We start from the raw sequence: 14471 nt of genomic DNA on the forward strand, positions 1-14471 counted from the left end.
CATGATCCCAGCCTGTGTTTCCCTGTGTTGTGTGGGGACTTTTGTCTTATTTCCTGTCCTAGTGCCTTTGCATGATCCTAATTGGACTCTGGAATATTACATTCAGCTTTTAAGGTGGGTGTCGTGGAGAAGGAACGCGACATTCATGCTGTACCCACCATGCCAGAGTCCTCACTCATCTTGGCTACCACACCAGTGTCTCCAGTAATCATGTCATGGCCGCCACGCCTGGGTCTTCAGCCAAGATGGCCGCCATGCCTGAACCTTCAGCTGTCATGGACGACACACCAAAGTTCCCGATCGCCATGAACGTCGCACATGAAGCCATTAAGGTGGTCCCTATGAGAGTGAGACTGGTATCCAGCTTGGAGGACACACCGCTGATGTCAGTGCATGCAGCCGGCATCCCTAGAACAGCGTCATCTAGCTCAGTGGTTCCCAGGGGGGTCGCGGGACCCCGGCGCAGGGGTCGCGAGATGATTTCTATAAAAAAAAGTGGAAAAAATATATAGGCCCCATATATTTTTGTTGCAATTAATTTAACCCTTTCGCACGTACGATCACACCGGGTAGATTTTCTGTTTGGCGAGTAAATCTCAAAAGGCTATCCGCCACACTGGCGGGTGAATGTTCATACCAAAATATGAAATTTTCAGCGCGCACGCGCTCTTCTGCCTCTGACGAGCAGAGAGAGAGCGCGAGAGAGAGAGAGAGCGAGAGAGCCCCGGCCGCGCGCGCGCACTCACTATTCAGAGCGGCTAAGCGTCAAGCTTCCCCGTACTTTTTGACAAGCGTCCTTGACAGGACGGCCAGAGTTTCTTTGCAGCTCATTTATCATGGGGGTCGCGGGCTAAAAAGTTTGGGAACCCCTGATCTAGCTCACTGGCCTCAACGCTCTCAAGCCTGCCGGTGCCTGCGCTGTACAGCCCAGAGGTCATTCCCTTGTTCTCGGTACTCCACGACAGTGGCCATTTTGTGTGTTTGGGCCACACATTGCTCTTCAGCCAATGAGTCCGCTCCAGAGCCCACTTTTGTCCCTGAGTTTCCTGACAGCCTTGATGCGACCACAAAGGTCGTCCCTGAACTTCCTGTGTACCTCGACACGACCGCAGAGGCCGTACCTGAACTTCTTGTCTGCCTTGATGTGACCGCAGAGGTCCTCCCAGAACTTCTTGTCTGCCTCGACCGCAGAGGTCGTCCCTGAACTTCCTGTCTGCCTCGACCGCAGAGGTCGTACCTGAACTTCCTGTTTGCCTCGACGTGACCTCAGAGGTCGTACCTGAACTTCCTGTCTGCCTCGACACGACCACAGAGGTCATCCCTGAACTTCCTGTCTGCCTCGACCGCAGAGGTCGTACCTGAACTTCCTGTTTGCCTCGACGCGACTGCAGAGGTCATCCCTGAACTTCCTGTCTGCCTCGACGCGACTGCAGAGGTCGTCCCTGAACTTCCTGTCTGCCTCGACGCGACTGCAGAGGTCGTCCCTGAACTTCCTGTCTGCCTCGACGCAACTGCAGAGGTCGTACCTGAACTTCCTGGTTCTTGGTTGTCCTCAACCTTGGTTGTCTTGGTTGTCCTCATCAACGCCTTGATGGACTTCAGCCCGGTATGCTCTGCCGTGGGGGTCTTTTGCTCGTCTACTCTTCTGTGGTGATCATCTGCTCCGCCATGGGAATCTTCAGCTCTTCTTGCCCAGTCCGCTCCACCTTTGTCTCCTGCTCTGCCTTCGTCTCCAGTTATTCCACTCCATGGTCCTGGCCCTCCATCCCACCCCTAGGCCCGCCTCCGCTCTACCGCCCTCCTGGACTTGCTTTTAGGAGCATCTGGAAGCCACTCCTTTGACGACGGGTAATGTCATGAGGATCCCAGCATGTCTTGTGTAAGGACTTTTGTGTTATTTCCTGTCTTGTGCCATGTTTTGTAATTCTTTATAGTTGTTCAATTTGATCAGTCTCCCCAGGTGTGTCTTGTTAGTTCCCTTGGTTACCCTCGTGTGTTCCCATGACAATTTACAACACCCCTTTTTTACCTTGTTAGCCTGTGTATAAATTGCCCTTGAGTTTCTCTTGTGGTTTGTCAGTCATTGTTTGCTGTAACATGATCCTGTCCTGAGCTGGATTCCCTGTTTGTTTTGTTAATAAAGTAGTGTTTGCATATCTCTGCTTCGTCCCTGCCTCAGCATTACAGAATTTGAATTGAATCAGTCTAAGTTTGAAATTTAAATCAATAAAACAAAAATTTGCACAAAATAACTTCAAATCAGACCAGCTCTGTCAACCAGTCATTTTTCTCTTCAGACAAACAATCATATCTTCATTTATGCTTTTTGAGAATTATTTACTCTAACTAAGAGCAAAACCAACCAACATTTAAACCTCTTAATTTCCTTAAATGCAGCATGGCAAGTAAAATTGAATTTGCTGTCTCAATTTTTTTTTGCAAATATTGTAACACTGATATCGTAACCTTCAGCCCTGTTATCAAAGTTATGATAAGGAAATATGACCAAACAAAAAAAATAAATAATAAATTCTCTCTGATTTTAGTATGTTTTTCAGTCATTACAGCGGTAACACTTTAGATCTTACTTACTGCATAACTAATAATGAATTATTGAAGAACTAATAGGTAATTTTTCATTAACTACTTCTTCACTACTGTTAACTACTAAGGAAGATGTGTTAACTAATCAGTATGTAATATAATTTTATGATTGTGTTAAGTAACAGTTAGTTAATCAATAACTATTTAACAAATGCATATAATTGTTAAAGAGGTTTTGGCCTATGTGGTTTTGTGAGTGTGTTCTGTAAGAAATAAACTTCAGAAAGGAACCCCACTCAAGTGCCTTGCCTTAACTAACCTCAGATTAGTTTTTATATCGTATATACAGTACTGTGTGTGTCTGTATTGCTCAGCATAGAATGCCATTGAGTAAATTCATGTATTAGAGGCAACTACTGAGGGAAACTGAACATGTAGGGAACTTATTAGTAATTAATAAATAATTGTTAGATAATTCTTCAGGAATTACTTAGAACCTGAAACACTATTCTAAAGTGAAAATATAGAAAACCCATTAGTAATTATTAAAGAATTACCAAATAATTATCCAGGAATTAGCCTACTTATAACCTGAAACAGGATTCTAAATGTGAAAATATAGGGAACCTATTAGTAATTAATAAAGAATTACCACATACTTCCCTCTTAAATCAAACTTACTGTTAAAAAAAACCCCACTATTAACGTAATCATCTTTACCTTTGTAAAATACATGACAATGACTCGTTTAGGGTACATGATATCTTCCTTTATTTCAGATAAGGACATTTCTTAATACAGCTTATTTTATTTTGTTTTTGTCACGATTAATCGATCTGTGTGTTCATTTTGCGTATCTGAAAACTCTTGGAACTCAGATAAAACTATTCCAAGTGTAATCACCCGGTCTCTGTTCTCCCGTTTCCACGGTAGTAGTGCTGGATCTCTTGCGGGAGCTGGGCTCGTGTTTGGCGGGGAAACTGCTAACTTCAGACCGCCGCCGAAAGATGCTGTGACTCCATAACCTGCCCATAAACAAACAGTGCACAGCTCTAAAAAACATATTTTAACATCTGATGTAAATAGATTTAGTATCTTTAGAAATAAAATTATTTGTTTTATGCAAGGGATCAGGCGTTTCCATCACGCAAAAAAGACCAACGCGTTAGCTAGGTAGGCTAACTGACATCGCGTCCTTGTATGTTGCTTGCATAAAATAAAATGATTTACAGCACAGTAATAATTTTATAGATTAAATGAACCGTACACACCTGCATTTTGCCGAAGAAATGCACCATATCGGCGGCGCTGAGAACTCTCCAGAAGAGGATGCAAATGCCCGCACTCTAGACTTGATCACCAAATCACTGTAAAATGTATTCTTGCTAATGAAATAAAAAGTTTGCTTATTTGCTGATCAATATATAGCCTATTGGTAAATGTCTGCACTTATCTTTCTTATTAGTGCTGAATGACTAAAACTGTCTAAAAAAAAAAAAAAAAAAAAAAACCATTGATCAGTGCTTTTTACTTTTTAAGTAGGCTACTTTAAAAATTAATTACATTTCTACTTTTAAGGTTAATTTGAAAATGAATAGGCCTAATTATAATTTTACTGAAGTCATATTTTATTGGGGTATCTGTACTTTTACTCAAGTTCTTGATTTGTGTAGCCTACTTCATCCACTACCGGTAACTACAGTATATGACTGTTCATTAGTAGTTACTTTCAAAGTTATTTTTTTTAACCTTAATTAGTAGATAATTAATAGTAGTTCTTCAGGATATATGACATAATTCATTAGTTATTGATTAACTAACTGATACTTAAAACAATCATAAAATTATATTACATACTGATTAGTTAACACATCTTCCTTAGTAGTTAACAGTAGTGAAGAAATGAAGAATTAACTATTAGTTCTTCAATAATTCCTTATTAGTTATGCAGTAAGTAAGATACAGTATTCTAAAGTGTTACCATTAGAACTATACTGTAGCACCTCTGAGGCTTAATTGTATGCTAAATTTACACCCCTGTTGCTCATTCTGGATTTCTTTTTTTATCAAATGAATTTTTATGAATATATAATGAAATCACATGTCAAGGTTTTTATTATTTGTCACAAATTTTGGAAACAGCATTGCCAAAAATGTAAACCTCACTGAAATTGAACAGAACATAAAATGGCTCAAATAATATTTAGTTTGACAAAATGAAAAAAAAAAAAAAAAAAAAAAAAAAAAAAAAGTTGATCCAATTCATTGATTGTGCCAAAACTCAGCACATGACAACCATTTACTTATAAAGTTAAAGACCTTTGAGTTTAACATTTCAGTGTTTACCAAAAGTCCACACCGTAAGATCCTGTAAATGACATCCAGTTTTTACGGTTTAAAAAAGACAAACATTTGTTTCTTTTTTCAGTTTGAGATAAGGAGGGCAATCTAGGTCATATAGAGACAACGACAGTTTTTTTTTGTTTGTTTTTAAGCACATACTGATACTTTAAGGGTCAAACTCTTCTTTTACCTCAATGTATCTTTTAGTAACATAAGTATTATGAAAAAATCATTAATTAATTAATTAATGTAATAATGTTCTTCTTTAAATGTAAAGAACACTAGTCAGTGAAAAAAATCTAAATCTAACAGGTTTAACCTGTAAAGCACAGCAGTGAACACATCAAATATTTTAGAACTTTCTTTTTGCTTCCTGTTTATGTTACATAAATGTGACTTACAAAGTTTGACTTGTCTAGGGTAACTTGTCCTTTGGTTTGTACAGATGAAAAAAAGAAAAAAGCTACTTGTGATGTGAACTCAAAATGAGAACTTCTGTCTTTTGGTGATTTTCCTTTAGTTGTGCGCAGTGAAGGCAAGCTATTATTTTTGAGGTTAATGTTATTCATCTTAATGTCCTTTTCAATTAGATATTTTTTACTTGAAAGCAAGTGAAGCAAGGGTGTAGAGTTACATTCAAGCTATTTTAAGGTATAAATACATAAATAAAATTCATGACATTTTTGTGATCAAAGATGAGTTTTAAGGGATACAAGTATTGACTACAGGGGGTTTTAAGCAAAATATCCTTCTGCACATCCACAAAGTGGTCTGGTATAAAAGAGTCCTCCTTTTGACTTAGTAAATGATTCACTTTTTGATTCCCCATCATACAAACAGAGTGAGAAAACAAGTTACAGTCATTTGTGAAATGAGAGTTCAAAATGAGAGTTCCTGTACAATTCATCAGCTTTTCCTGTTTTCTATTTTCTGTTACTGTTGTGCAAGGTCAAGGTGAGTTCATTCATTTTTAGTAGAATGTTATTTGCATTATTATACACATCCAACACTTTTAAATGACCTTAAGTTGTTTTAAAGAGTGTTGACTACTACATCTTTGTGTAACGTTTGTTTGTGCTTCTCGGAAAACATAGAACCAGTTTGGAAAGCTTCATATTATGAATATTGAAACAATGTAAGTGAACTGCGTGCCAGGTTTTACTGGTATAGATTCACTGCTGGCAAAATTGGCTTTCAATAAAACATAACTGCCTATTCAGAAGAAAAGTGAAAAAAAAATCAGTGCTACAGGACTAGAGAAAATGAAGAAAATAAAATAATTTGATTTGATTTAATTCTGATTGGATTATTCTCCAAATTAAAAGTAACAAAATAAAGATGCTAAATTTTAAATATTTGTTTAAAAGTTTGTTTAATGTCATGTTTAAGACTCATGTCCAATGCAGACAAGAATATCAGAGACAGACCAACAAAGATACTTGTGAAACTCCTCGGCTTCGTCTTTTGGTTATTTTTCTTTAATGTCTTTTTCATTTTGATTTTATTGACTTGAAAATAATTGTTATATTATATGCACTTCCCAAAACATTTAACTGTATCTCTAGAGAGTGTTGACTAGTTGTGCAAGTACTTCAGTATTTAATATACACAGTTGTGTCGTTGTTTGATTTCTGCAGAGATAAAATGCAGTCACCCAGGGGACACAGCAAATGGTGATTTTAGTCTTATATCAGGATCTGAGTTTGTTTTTGGAGCAACAGTGTTGTATACTTGTGAGAAAGGGTAAATGTGCTTTATGTGCAAAGGTTCATAACACTGTTTAAGTGTTTGTTTGTATCTTCGCCCAATGATCACAGATTTCTGAGCTTTATTCAAAACACTAATTAAACTATTCCATTTTCCCTTGCTTTTCACACAGAGATAACATGCACAGCACCAGATATACCAAATGGTTTTGTTGTTGAGAAAATGCAAGAATACCAGAAAGATGCCATATTCAAATACAGATGTTCACCAGGGTTCAAACCTAGAGAGGGAATCCCCAGATGTGCTAAATTTGGCTGGACTCTGAACCCAGAATGTGATGTTAATACACCAATGTTACATAATAAACAATTCATATGTTAAATAACACTAAAATCATTCTATCCATATAGCTTTCATTATGCAAAAAAACTCTTAAATTAGATTAGAGCCATTAACCTTAAATTCAAAACTGAATATTAAAATAAAGCAAGTATGTAGTTAATAAACTAATATTATATATTTCCAAAGCATTCAAGAAAATATTTGCTTGATCTTAGTTTGATTTGTTTCTAAACGATGAAAGGAGTCAACACACAAATATTTGTAAAAGTTGAGAAAATGGAATGAGATTATTTACTTTCTTCCTGTGATGCTGTAGAAAGTGTCCAACTGATGTTGTTTTCTGGGTTTTAATCAATGTTTTTTTGTTTTATTTATTTATTTATTTATTATTAGGGGAAAATCATGAGGCAACAGCATTTGCTGATCATTATTATTTGGTAACTACAAAATAATAATAATAATAATAATAAAAAACTACTTACTAATAACTACTTTCTAAATCCCCAGGGCTCCCTTGTAAAAGAGATTTGACTATCTCAATGGGACATCACCTGGTAAAATAAAGGATAAATAAAAAAAAAAAAAAAATTGCTTGCTAAAGTTTTAAAAATAGAAAATGTGCTTATACTTATTTAGGGACTTATTCAAATTGTACTCTATTTATGGCAAGCTATATTTTTTTTCCCATTTTAGGATTTTTTAATTATTATTATTATTTTTTTTTAATTGTCAGAATCTTTTGTTTCCCCCAAAAGACAAAGCATGCAAATCCAGTTTCACACATTTTTTATGCTTTATCTCTTCTTACCCTTATTTCTACATAATTATGTCTTGTACAGAAGTAACTTGTGAGCTTAAGTCAACCACATTTGGAGTAAAAAAGATCAACCCAGAGGGAAAAACTATTTTCAGAGCTGGAGAAAGTGTGGAGATCACCTGCACTGAAAAATACTGGATCTTTCAAACAAAAGAAACCATCAAATCATTTACATGTCGAGAGAATGGGCAGTGGGATTATGAGCCTGTTTGTGCGGGTAAGATTATAGAGAAACACTTCTGCATTTAGTGCTGAACTTACTGCATGATATTAAAATAATATGAATCTTGTGTCAGAAATTAGATGTGAAGTTCCATATGACCATAGTGGTGTGTCTAGCCCAGGATATTTATTCTGGGGAGATAAGACATTGGGAGCAAAAAAAGATTACTATTGCATGTCTGGATATTATAAAACAGCAGAAGTGGCCACATGCACTCGAGATGGATGGACACCAAAACCACTGTGTGCTGGTATGGGCTGATATTAAATCTTACAATTTGTGCATATATTATGAATTCAAATTAGAATGATGGATATTTTTGTTTTACAGTAAAAATGTGCGCAACACCAAACATCCCAAATGCAGAGATTGTGGGAGATCAGAGAACACACTACAACATCTATTCAAGAATACAATATAAATGTCGTCCTGGGTTTGAACCAGAGCAGCCTGTACAAATCACCTGTAATTCCCAGACTGAATGGACAGGCATAGGACAATGCACTGGTATTTTTGTATCATTAATGATAATTATAATTGAATGTATTTATTATTACTATCACTTATTATTATTCTCATTATTATTATTATAGAAATTATCAGAATTTTGATTTTACTTCATTCTGATTGGATGATTCTCCAAATTAAATAAGACGCTACATTTTAAATATTTATATTATTTTGTGAATCTTCTTCAATCTCACTCATTTCCAATGCCCAACAGATTTATTCACCACAATATACTTTATGATTTGATTCAAGAAGAACAAGAGCGAACAGTGTAAATATTGCTTGTGCACAGAGTGGTCCGGTGTAAGAAAAACCTCTCTTTGACTTTAATAAATGATTAACTTGTTGATCCCCAAGCAGACAAGAGTATCAGAGACAGACCAACAAAGACACTTGTGAAACTCCTCGGCTTCGTCTTTTGGTTGTTTTTCATTAATTGCGGCCAATTTTGTTGTTGTTATTTATTTGAATGTCTTTTTCATTTAGATTTTATTGATTTGAACATAATTGTTATATTATATGCACTTCCCAAAACATTTAACTGTATCTCTAGAGAGTGTTGGCTAGTTGTGCAAGTACTTCAGCATTTAATATACACAGTTGTGTCGTTGTGTGACATTTGTGCTTCTCAGAATGTCTTCGAGAAAACATAAAATATGGAAACTTAGAACCAGTTTAAAAATCTTTACACTGATGGTGAAACAGTGATAGTGAACTGCATGACAGGTCATATCAGATTACAGACGCTTTCCAATAAATGTGAATATCGTGGAAAAGTTTATTTATTTCCATAATTCCATTCAAAACGTTAAACTTCCATAGATTATAGATTCAGGGCCCACAACTTAAACGATTTCAAGTATTTAGTTGTTTATTTGTACATAATTTGGGCTTCCAGCTCATAAAACCCACGAAAACAGGATTTCAAAAAATTAGAATATTACATGAAATCACACAGTAATTACACAGTGATACCATGGTCATTGAACCAGGTTTTGGTTATTTTGGCAGTGTGGGCAGGTGCAAATCCTGCTGGAAAATACTTGAAATCGTTTAAGTTGTGGGCCTGAATCCATAATCTATGGAAGTTTAACGTTTTGAATTTGAAAATAAATAAACTTTTCCATGATATTCAAATTTTTTGGAAAGGGTCTGTATATTGTACTTGGGTAACTAGTCCTATTCAACCTGCTCCTTGCTGGATTCGAGCCAGGGACTCCGGCATTGGAGGCGGACACACTAACAAGGACTCTAAAGACCACAGACTCTAGTGTCAATTGCTAGTGCATCTCTTGAGGCCATGGGTTTACACTCTCTTACTGTACAGTTACACTTGTAAAGAATATATAAACATTGTGTTTACAGTTTTTAAATAGGGGTGGAATAATGATGTTCCTGTCTGTGAGATTACGCTTTCTTGGAAGTTTTCGTTTTTGTCTTTTAATTTCTCTCAGTCATACTGCCTTTATCTTGAATTTTTTCAATATCCAATCAAATCATTATACGTCTGCATAATAACGACTCAAAACATATGGGATCAGAATGTTTATGTTTTTAAACTGTTTCCTCGCAGCAAAGCAGAGATCGTGCCGTGATCTATCCGTGGAAAACGGGTTCACATACAGCCTCCCCTCCAATGAAGAAGAAATCCTTTACTCCTGTAATCCGGGTTATAAACCCTTCACCAATCCTGGGAACTGGTGGGATTCAGTGACATGCAGCAAAGGCTCTTGGTCTAAAGAACCTCGGTGCATCCGTGAGTTTTATTATTGTCAGTCTCAGGTGTTAGACGAATGATAGTGTACTGAAATGTGCTTCCTGTTTTCTGTCTTTACAGGGGAGGAAGAATGTGGTGCTTTTCCCAGTGTTCACCATGGAAAACTAAAGCAAAGCCTTCATGATCGAGGAACTGCTGAAGTGGAATGTGATCCAGGGTTCATATCAACTCAACTTTTCATTACATGTATCAATGGTACATGGGAGAAACCAGTGTGTGATGGTGAGCTTCTCAAACTCTTATTGCATGTTTGTGGGGAGCAGCGACAGCATATAATGGACAATAGACACTATTTATTGACGATGTTAATCTCAGTCTTACTGGATTTCATGAATTTCCATTAACATTTTTCTTTAGTGGGCGTCAGTTGTAACATTCCTCCTAAGGTGGAATATTCATTAATAACATCTAAATCTGAAGAATTGTATGCACATGGATCTAGTGTAACATATGTATGTCGAAGATCATTGTTAATGAATGGGAAGAGTACAGTTTTCTGCCGCAATGGAACTTGGGAAGAAACACCAACATGTGAAGGTAAGATTTTGATTGGTTATGATATGTCTTTTAAAACTTCTTATTCTAAAAAGAATTATAACATCAAGTACCCAGATACGTTTGTAATAATACACATTACCAGCTTGCTGGTAAACTGTATGCTGGATGATTTTTTGTCCAATCAAATGCTCTCTAGAATCAAAATAAAATGAGTGTTTTAGTGCCATTGTGCTTTCTTATAAAAAATGAGGACGCTTTTAAATAATGTATCTGACTCCACAGTCTCTCGCCACATATAGTTTTTTTGGGGGAAATTTTGGACACATGAGAAACATGTTTACGGAAATAAAGAAATTCTAGTGCACTGAGCCATATAATGAAATTCCAGTAGGACGATGGATCTGTGAAAATGGAAAATGGAGTGGAATGTTTTTCTGCACAAAAGAGTTACTTAAAATGTTATGAATATAGAATCACATTTACTTACATAATGGGTAAAAAAAAATGATTAGATCCATGATGAACAACAGCTGAGAATGATTGTGAATTTAGTGGAAAAATGTCATTTGTTTTATTTGTATCACAAATCTCACACGAGCTAACACACCTTAGAGTCAGGATACACATTATATAACAAAAAAATGCTTGGCTGTAACTCGGCTTGTGCAATATCATATGTTAAAAATGTAATTGTTATGCTAAACCACTGCTCATTGCGAGTTAGGGCCACATAAAGTATAAAAGCTTCTCTTTGTATAAATACGTGTCTGCTTTCTCTAGAGGCAACGTGTTCTCTACGCACAACAGTGGAAGACTTAAAAATAGAGCGATTCCCTGATATTGAGGGTCCCGTCAAACCTGGACACAAGTTAATGTTTTCATGCAATGGACAATTGCTGATATTAAAAGGACAGAGAGAAATCACCTGTCAGCCAAATGGAGAATGGAGCAGCCCTTTCCCCAAATGTGTAAGAGGTAAGGTTATATGCTTATTTAGTTTAGTTTTATTAGCAGTGTTTGCAAGCATCACTATTGCTCATGTTAAAGTAAATGCTCAACCTTGGTATGTAATTCATCGACACATCGTCTCTCTTGATTTGGGCAAAGAAGATGTCCTAGCAACCACCCAGAATAACCTAACAACAGCAGAGCTACGCACTAGCACTGTGGGAGCGAATTTTACATGGATAAACGCAATTTTGATTCAAATTTAGATCTAGTTAGAATATATTTTATGGAAAAATCCACAGATCTATTCAATTCAGAAAGACATTTTAAAGCATTTTAGAAAAATTACCACAAATTCTCATATTAATAATGTGCATTACATTAATAACATGTTCTATGTTATTATCTTCTTTGGTGATCTAAAAAGAGTTTAAAAATAAATACATAAATAACTTTGCTTTCCCCTTTAGAAAAATGTGGACCTCCACCACAAGTGGACTCTGGAGATACAACAGAAATGACAAAACCTGAATACAGTTCAGGGGAGAGAGTTGAATACGTCTGCTTTAATAAATACACACTGGTTCAGCGTCACCCCTACTCCAAATACATGACCTGTGAACAAGGCGAATGGAGAGGGCATATTAAGTGTTTAAGTAAGTATGGACACTCTATACCATATACAACAAAGATATATGAGTCTTTTCTAACAGTATTTATTGTTATTATTTGTAAGATTGATGTAATCTTGTAGTTAGGCTGTGTTGATGAATCAATGAATGTATATTGTAACAGTGACAGTGAGATGTTGTTTGTTTCAGAGCCTTGTTCAGTGACGGTGGAGGAAATGGATAAAAGAGGTATAGAGCTGCAATGGCGTCCACGGGAAAAGATATTCTCACCACATAAGGATAGAATCACATTTGTATGTCAGAGGGGCAAATATTTAATAGGCAGTATCCCCCTAATACAATACTGTAATGATGGAGTGATGAGTTTGCCTGAGTGTGTGTGACAAGGAGAATAAAACATCACTGATGTATCAGCTGTACTAATAAAAAACAAATGGAGCAAATCAAAATAAAACCTTTTACAATCCAGTTTCTCTATTTTGTAATTCTTGCAAATAAAACTAAATAAATGATAAAATCAACATGTTTAAAATGTGCTTAAAAAAAAAACTTATTTAATGTATTTTCTTTTCTGAGAAAATCAATAATATCAGAAAGGTGATCAGCAGCACATCCTTGAGTTGCGCTGGGGTCAGACAGATCAGACCACCTGAGAAAGTAGTTACTATGTCTGACTTCAAAGAAATTGATGGCAAAATCTTGGAAGAAACCGTACAGCACCTTAAAACATCAACCTGCACTCTTGACACACTTCCCACATCATTTTTCAAAAGTGTGTTAAACAGTTTAGAAGCAGATCTTCTAGAAGTGGTAAATGCCTCACTTCTCTCTGGGAGTTTTCCAAACTCCCTGAAAACTGCAGTTGTCAAGCCCCTCCTGAAAAAGAGCAATCTGGATAAGACCATATTAAGCAACTATAGGCCGATCTCAAATCTTCCTTTCATAGGCAAGATCATTGAAAAAGTTGTCTTCAATCAGCTGAACAAATTCTTATGCTCGAATGGATACTTTGACAATTTTCTATCTGGTTTCCGACCACACCACAGCACAGAGACAGCGCTCATAAAGATAATAAACGATATTCGCTTAAATACTGATATAGGCAAATTATCAGTGCTGGTACTACTCGACCTCAGTGCTGCATTTGACACTGTCGATCATAACATACTTCTTGACAGGCTGGAAAACTGGGTGGGGCTTTCTGGGATAGTCCTAAAATGGTTCAGGTCATACTTAGATGGGAGAGGTTATTATGTGAGTATAGGAGATCATAAGTCTGAGTGGACATCCATGACATGCGGAGTCCCTCAAGGCTCAATTCTTGCGCCACTCCTGTTCAACCTGTATATGCTCCCAATGACCCAAATAATGAGAAAGAACCAAATTGCTTACCACAGCTATGCAGACGACACACAGCTCTACTTAGCCCTATCGCCTAATGACTACAGCCCCATTGACTCCCTGTGCCAATGCATTGATGAAGTCAACTGTTGGATGTGCCAAAACTTTCTTCAGTTAAACAAAGACAAAACTGAAGTCATTGCGTTTGGAAACAAAGATGAAGTTCTCAAGGTGAACGCATACCTTCACTCTAGGGGTCAAACAACTAAACATCAAGTCAGGAATCTTGGTGTGTCACTAGAGTCAGACCTTAGTTTCAGTAGTCATGTCATAGCAATAACTAAATCAACATACTATCATCTGAAAAATATTGCAAGAATTAGATGCTTTGTTTCCAGACAAGACTTAGAGAAACTTGTTCATGCTTTCATCACCAGCAGGGTGGATTATTGTAATGGACTCCTCACTGGCCTTCCCAAAAAGACCATAAGACAGTTGCAGCTCATACAGAACGCTGCCGCCAAATATGAACATATCACACCAGTCCTCAGGTCTTTACACTGGCTTCCAGTTACATTTAGGATTGATTTTAGAGTATTATTACTGATATATAAATCATTCAATGGCCTAGGACCTCAATACATTGCAGATATGCTCACTGAATATAAACCCAACAGATCACTCAGATCACATCAGCTAGAAATCACTATAAGCATGGCGAGTCCGCTTTTATGCCAGCCACAGCTGGAACCAGCTTCCAGAAGAGATCAGATGTGCTCCTACAGTCAC

General features: G+C 36.7%; 1 protein-coding gene across 1 annotated transcript in view; it reads left to right on the forward strand.

Moving 5' to 3' along the window:
• LOC307170186 (verrucotoxin subunit beta-like) overlaps window positions 1-14471 on the forward strand; it is a 157011-nt gene that overhangs the window by 61162 nt on the left and 81378 nt on the right. The window contains exons 4-8 of the mRNA XM_079891234.1: window positions 7776-7970; window positions 8050-8226; window positions 8307-8483; window positions 10060-10242; window positions 10324-10485. Coding sequence (XP_079747360.1) covers window positions 7776-7970; window positions 8050-8226; window positions 8307-8483; window positions 10060-10242; window positions 10324-10485 — 894 coding nt within the window. The remainder of the gene's footprint in view (window positions 1-7775; window positions 7971-8049; window positions 8227-8306; window positions 8484-10059; window positions 10243-10323; window positions 10486-14471) is intronic.

Source organism: Squalius cephalus (genome assembly GCF_949319135.1).
Source record: "Squalius cephalus genome assembly, chromosome: 13".
In the NCBI taxonomy this organism is placed as follows: domain Eukaryota; kingdom Metazoa; phylum Chordata; class Actinopteri; order Cypriniformes; family Leuciscidae; genus Squalius; species Squalius cephalus.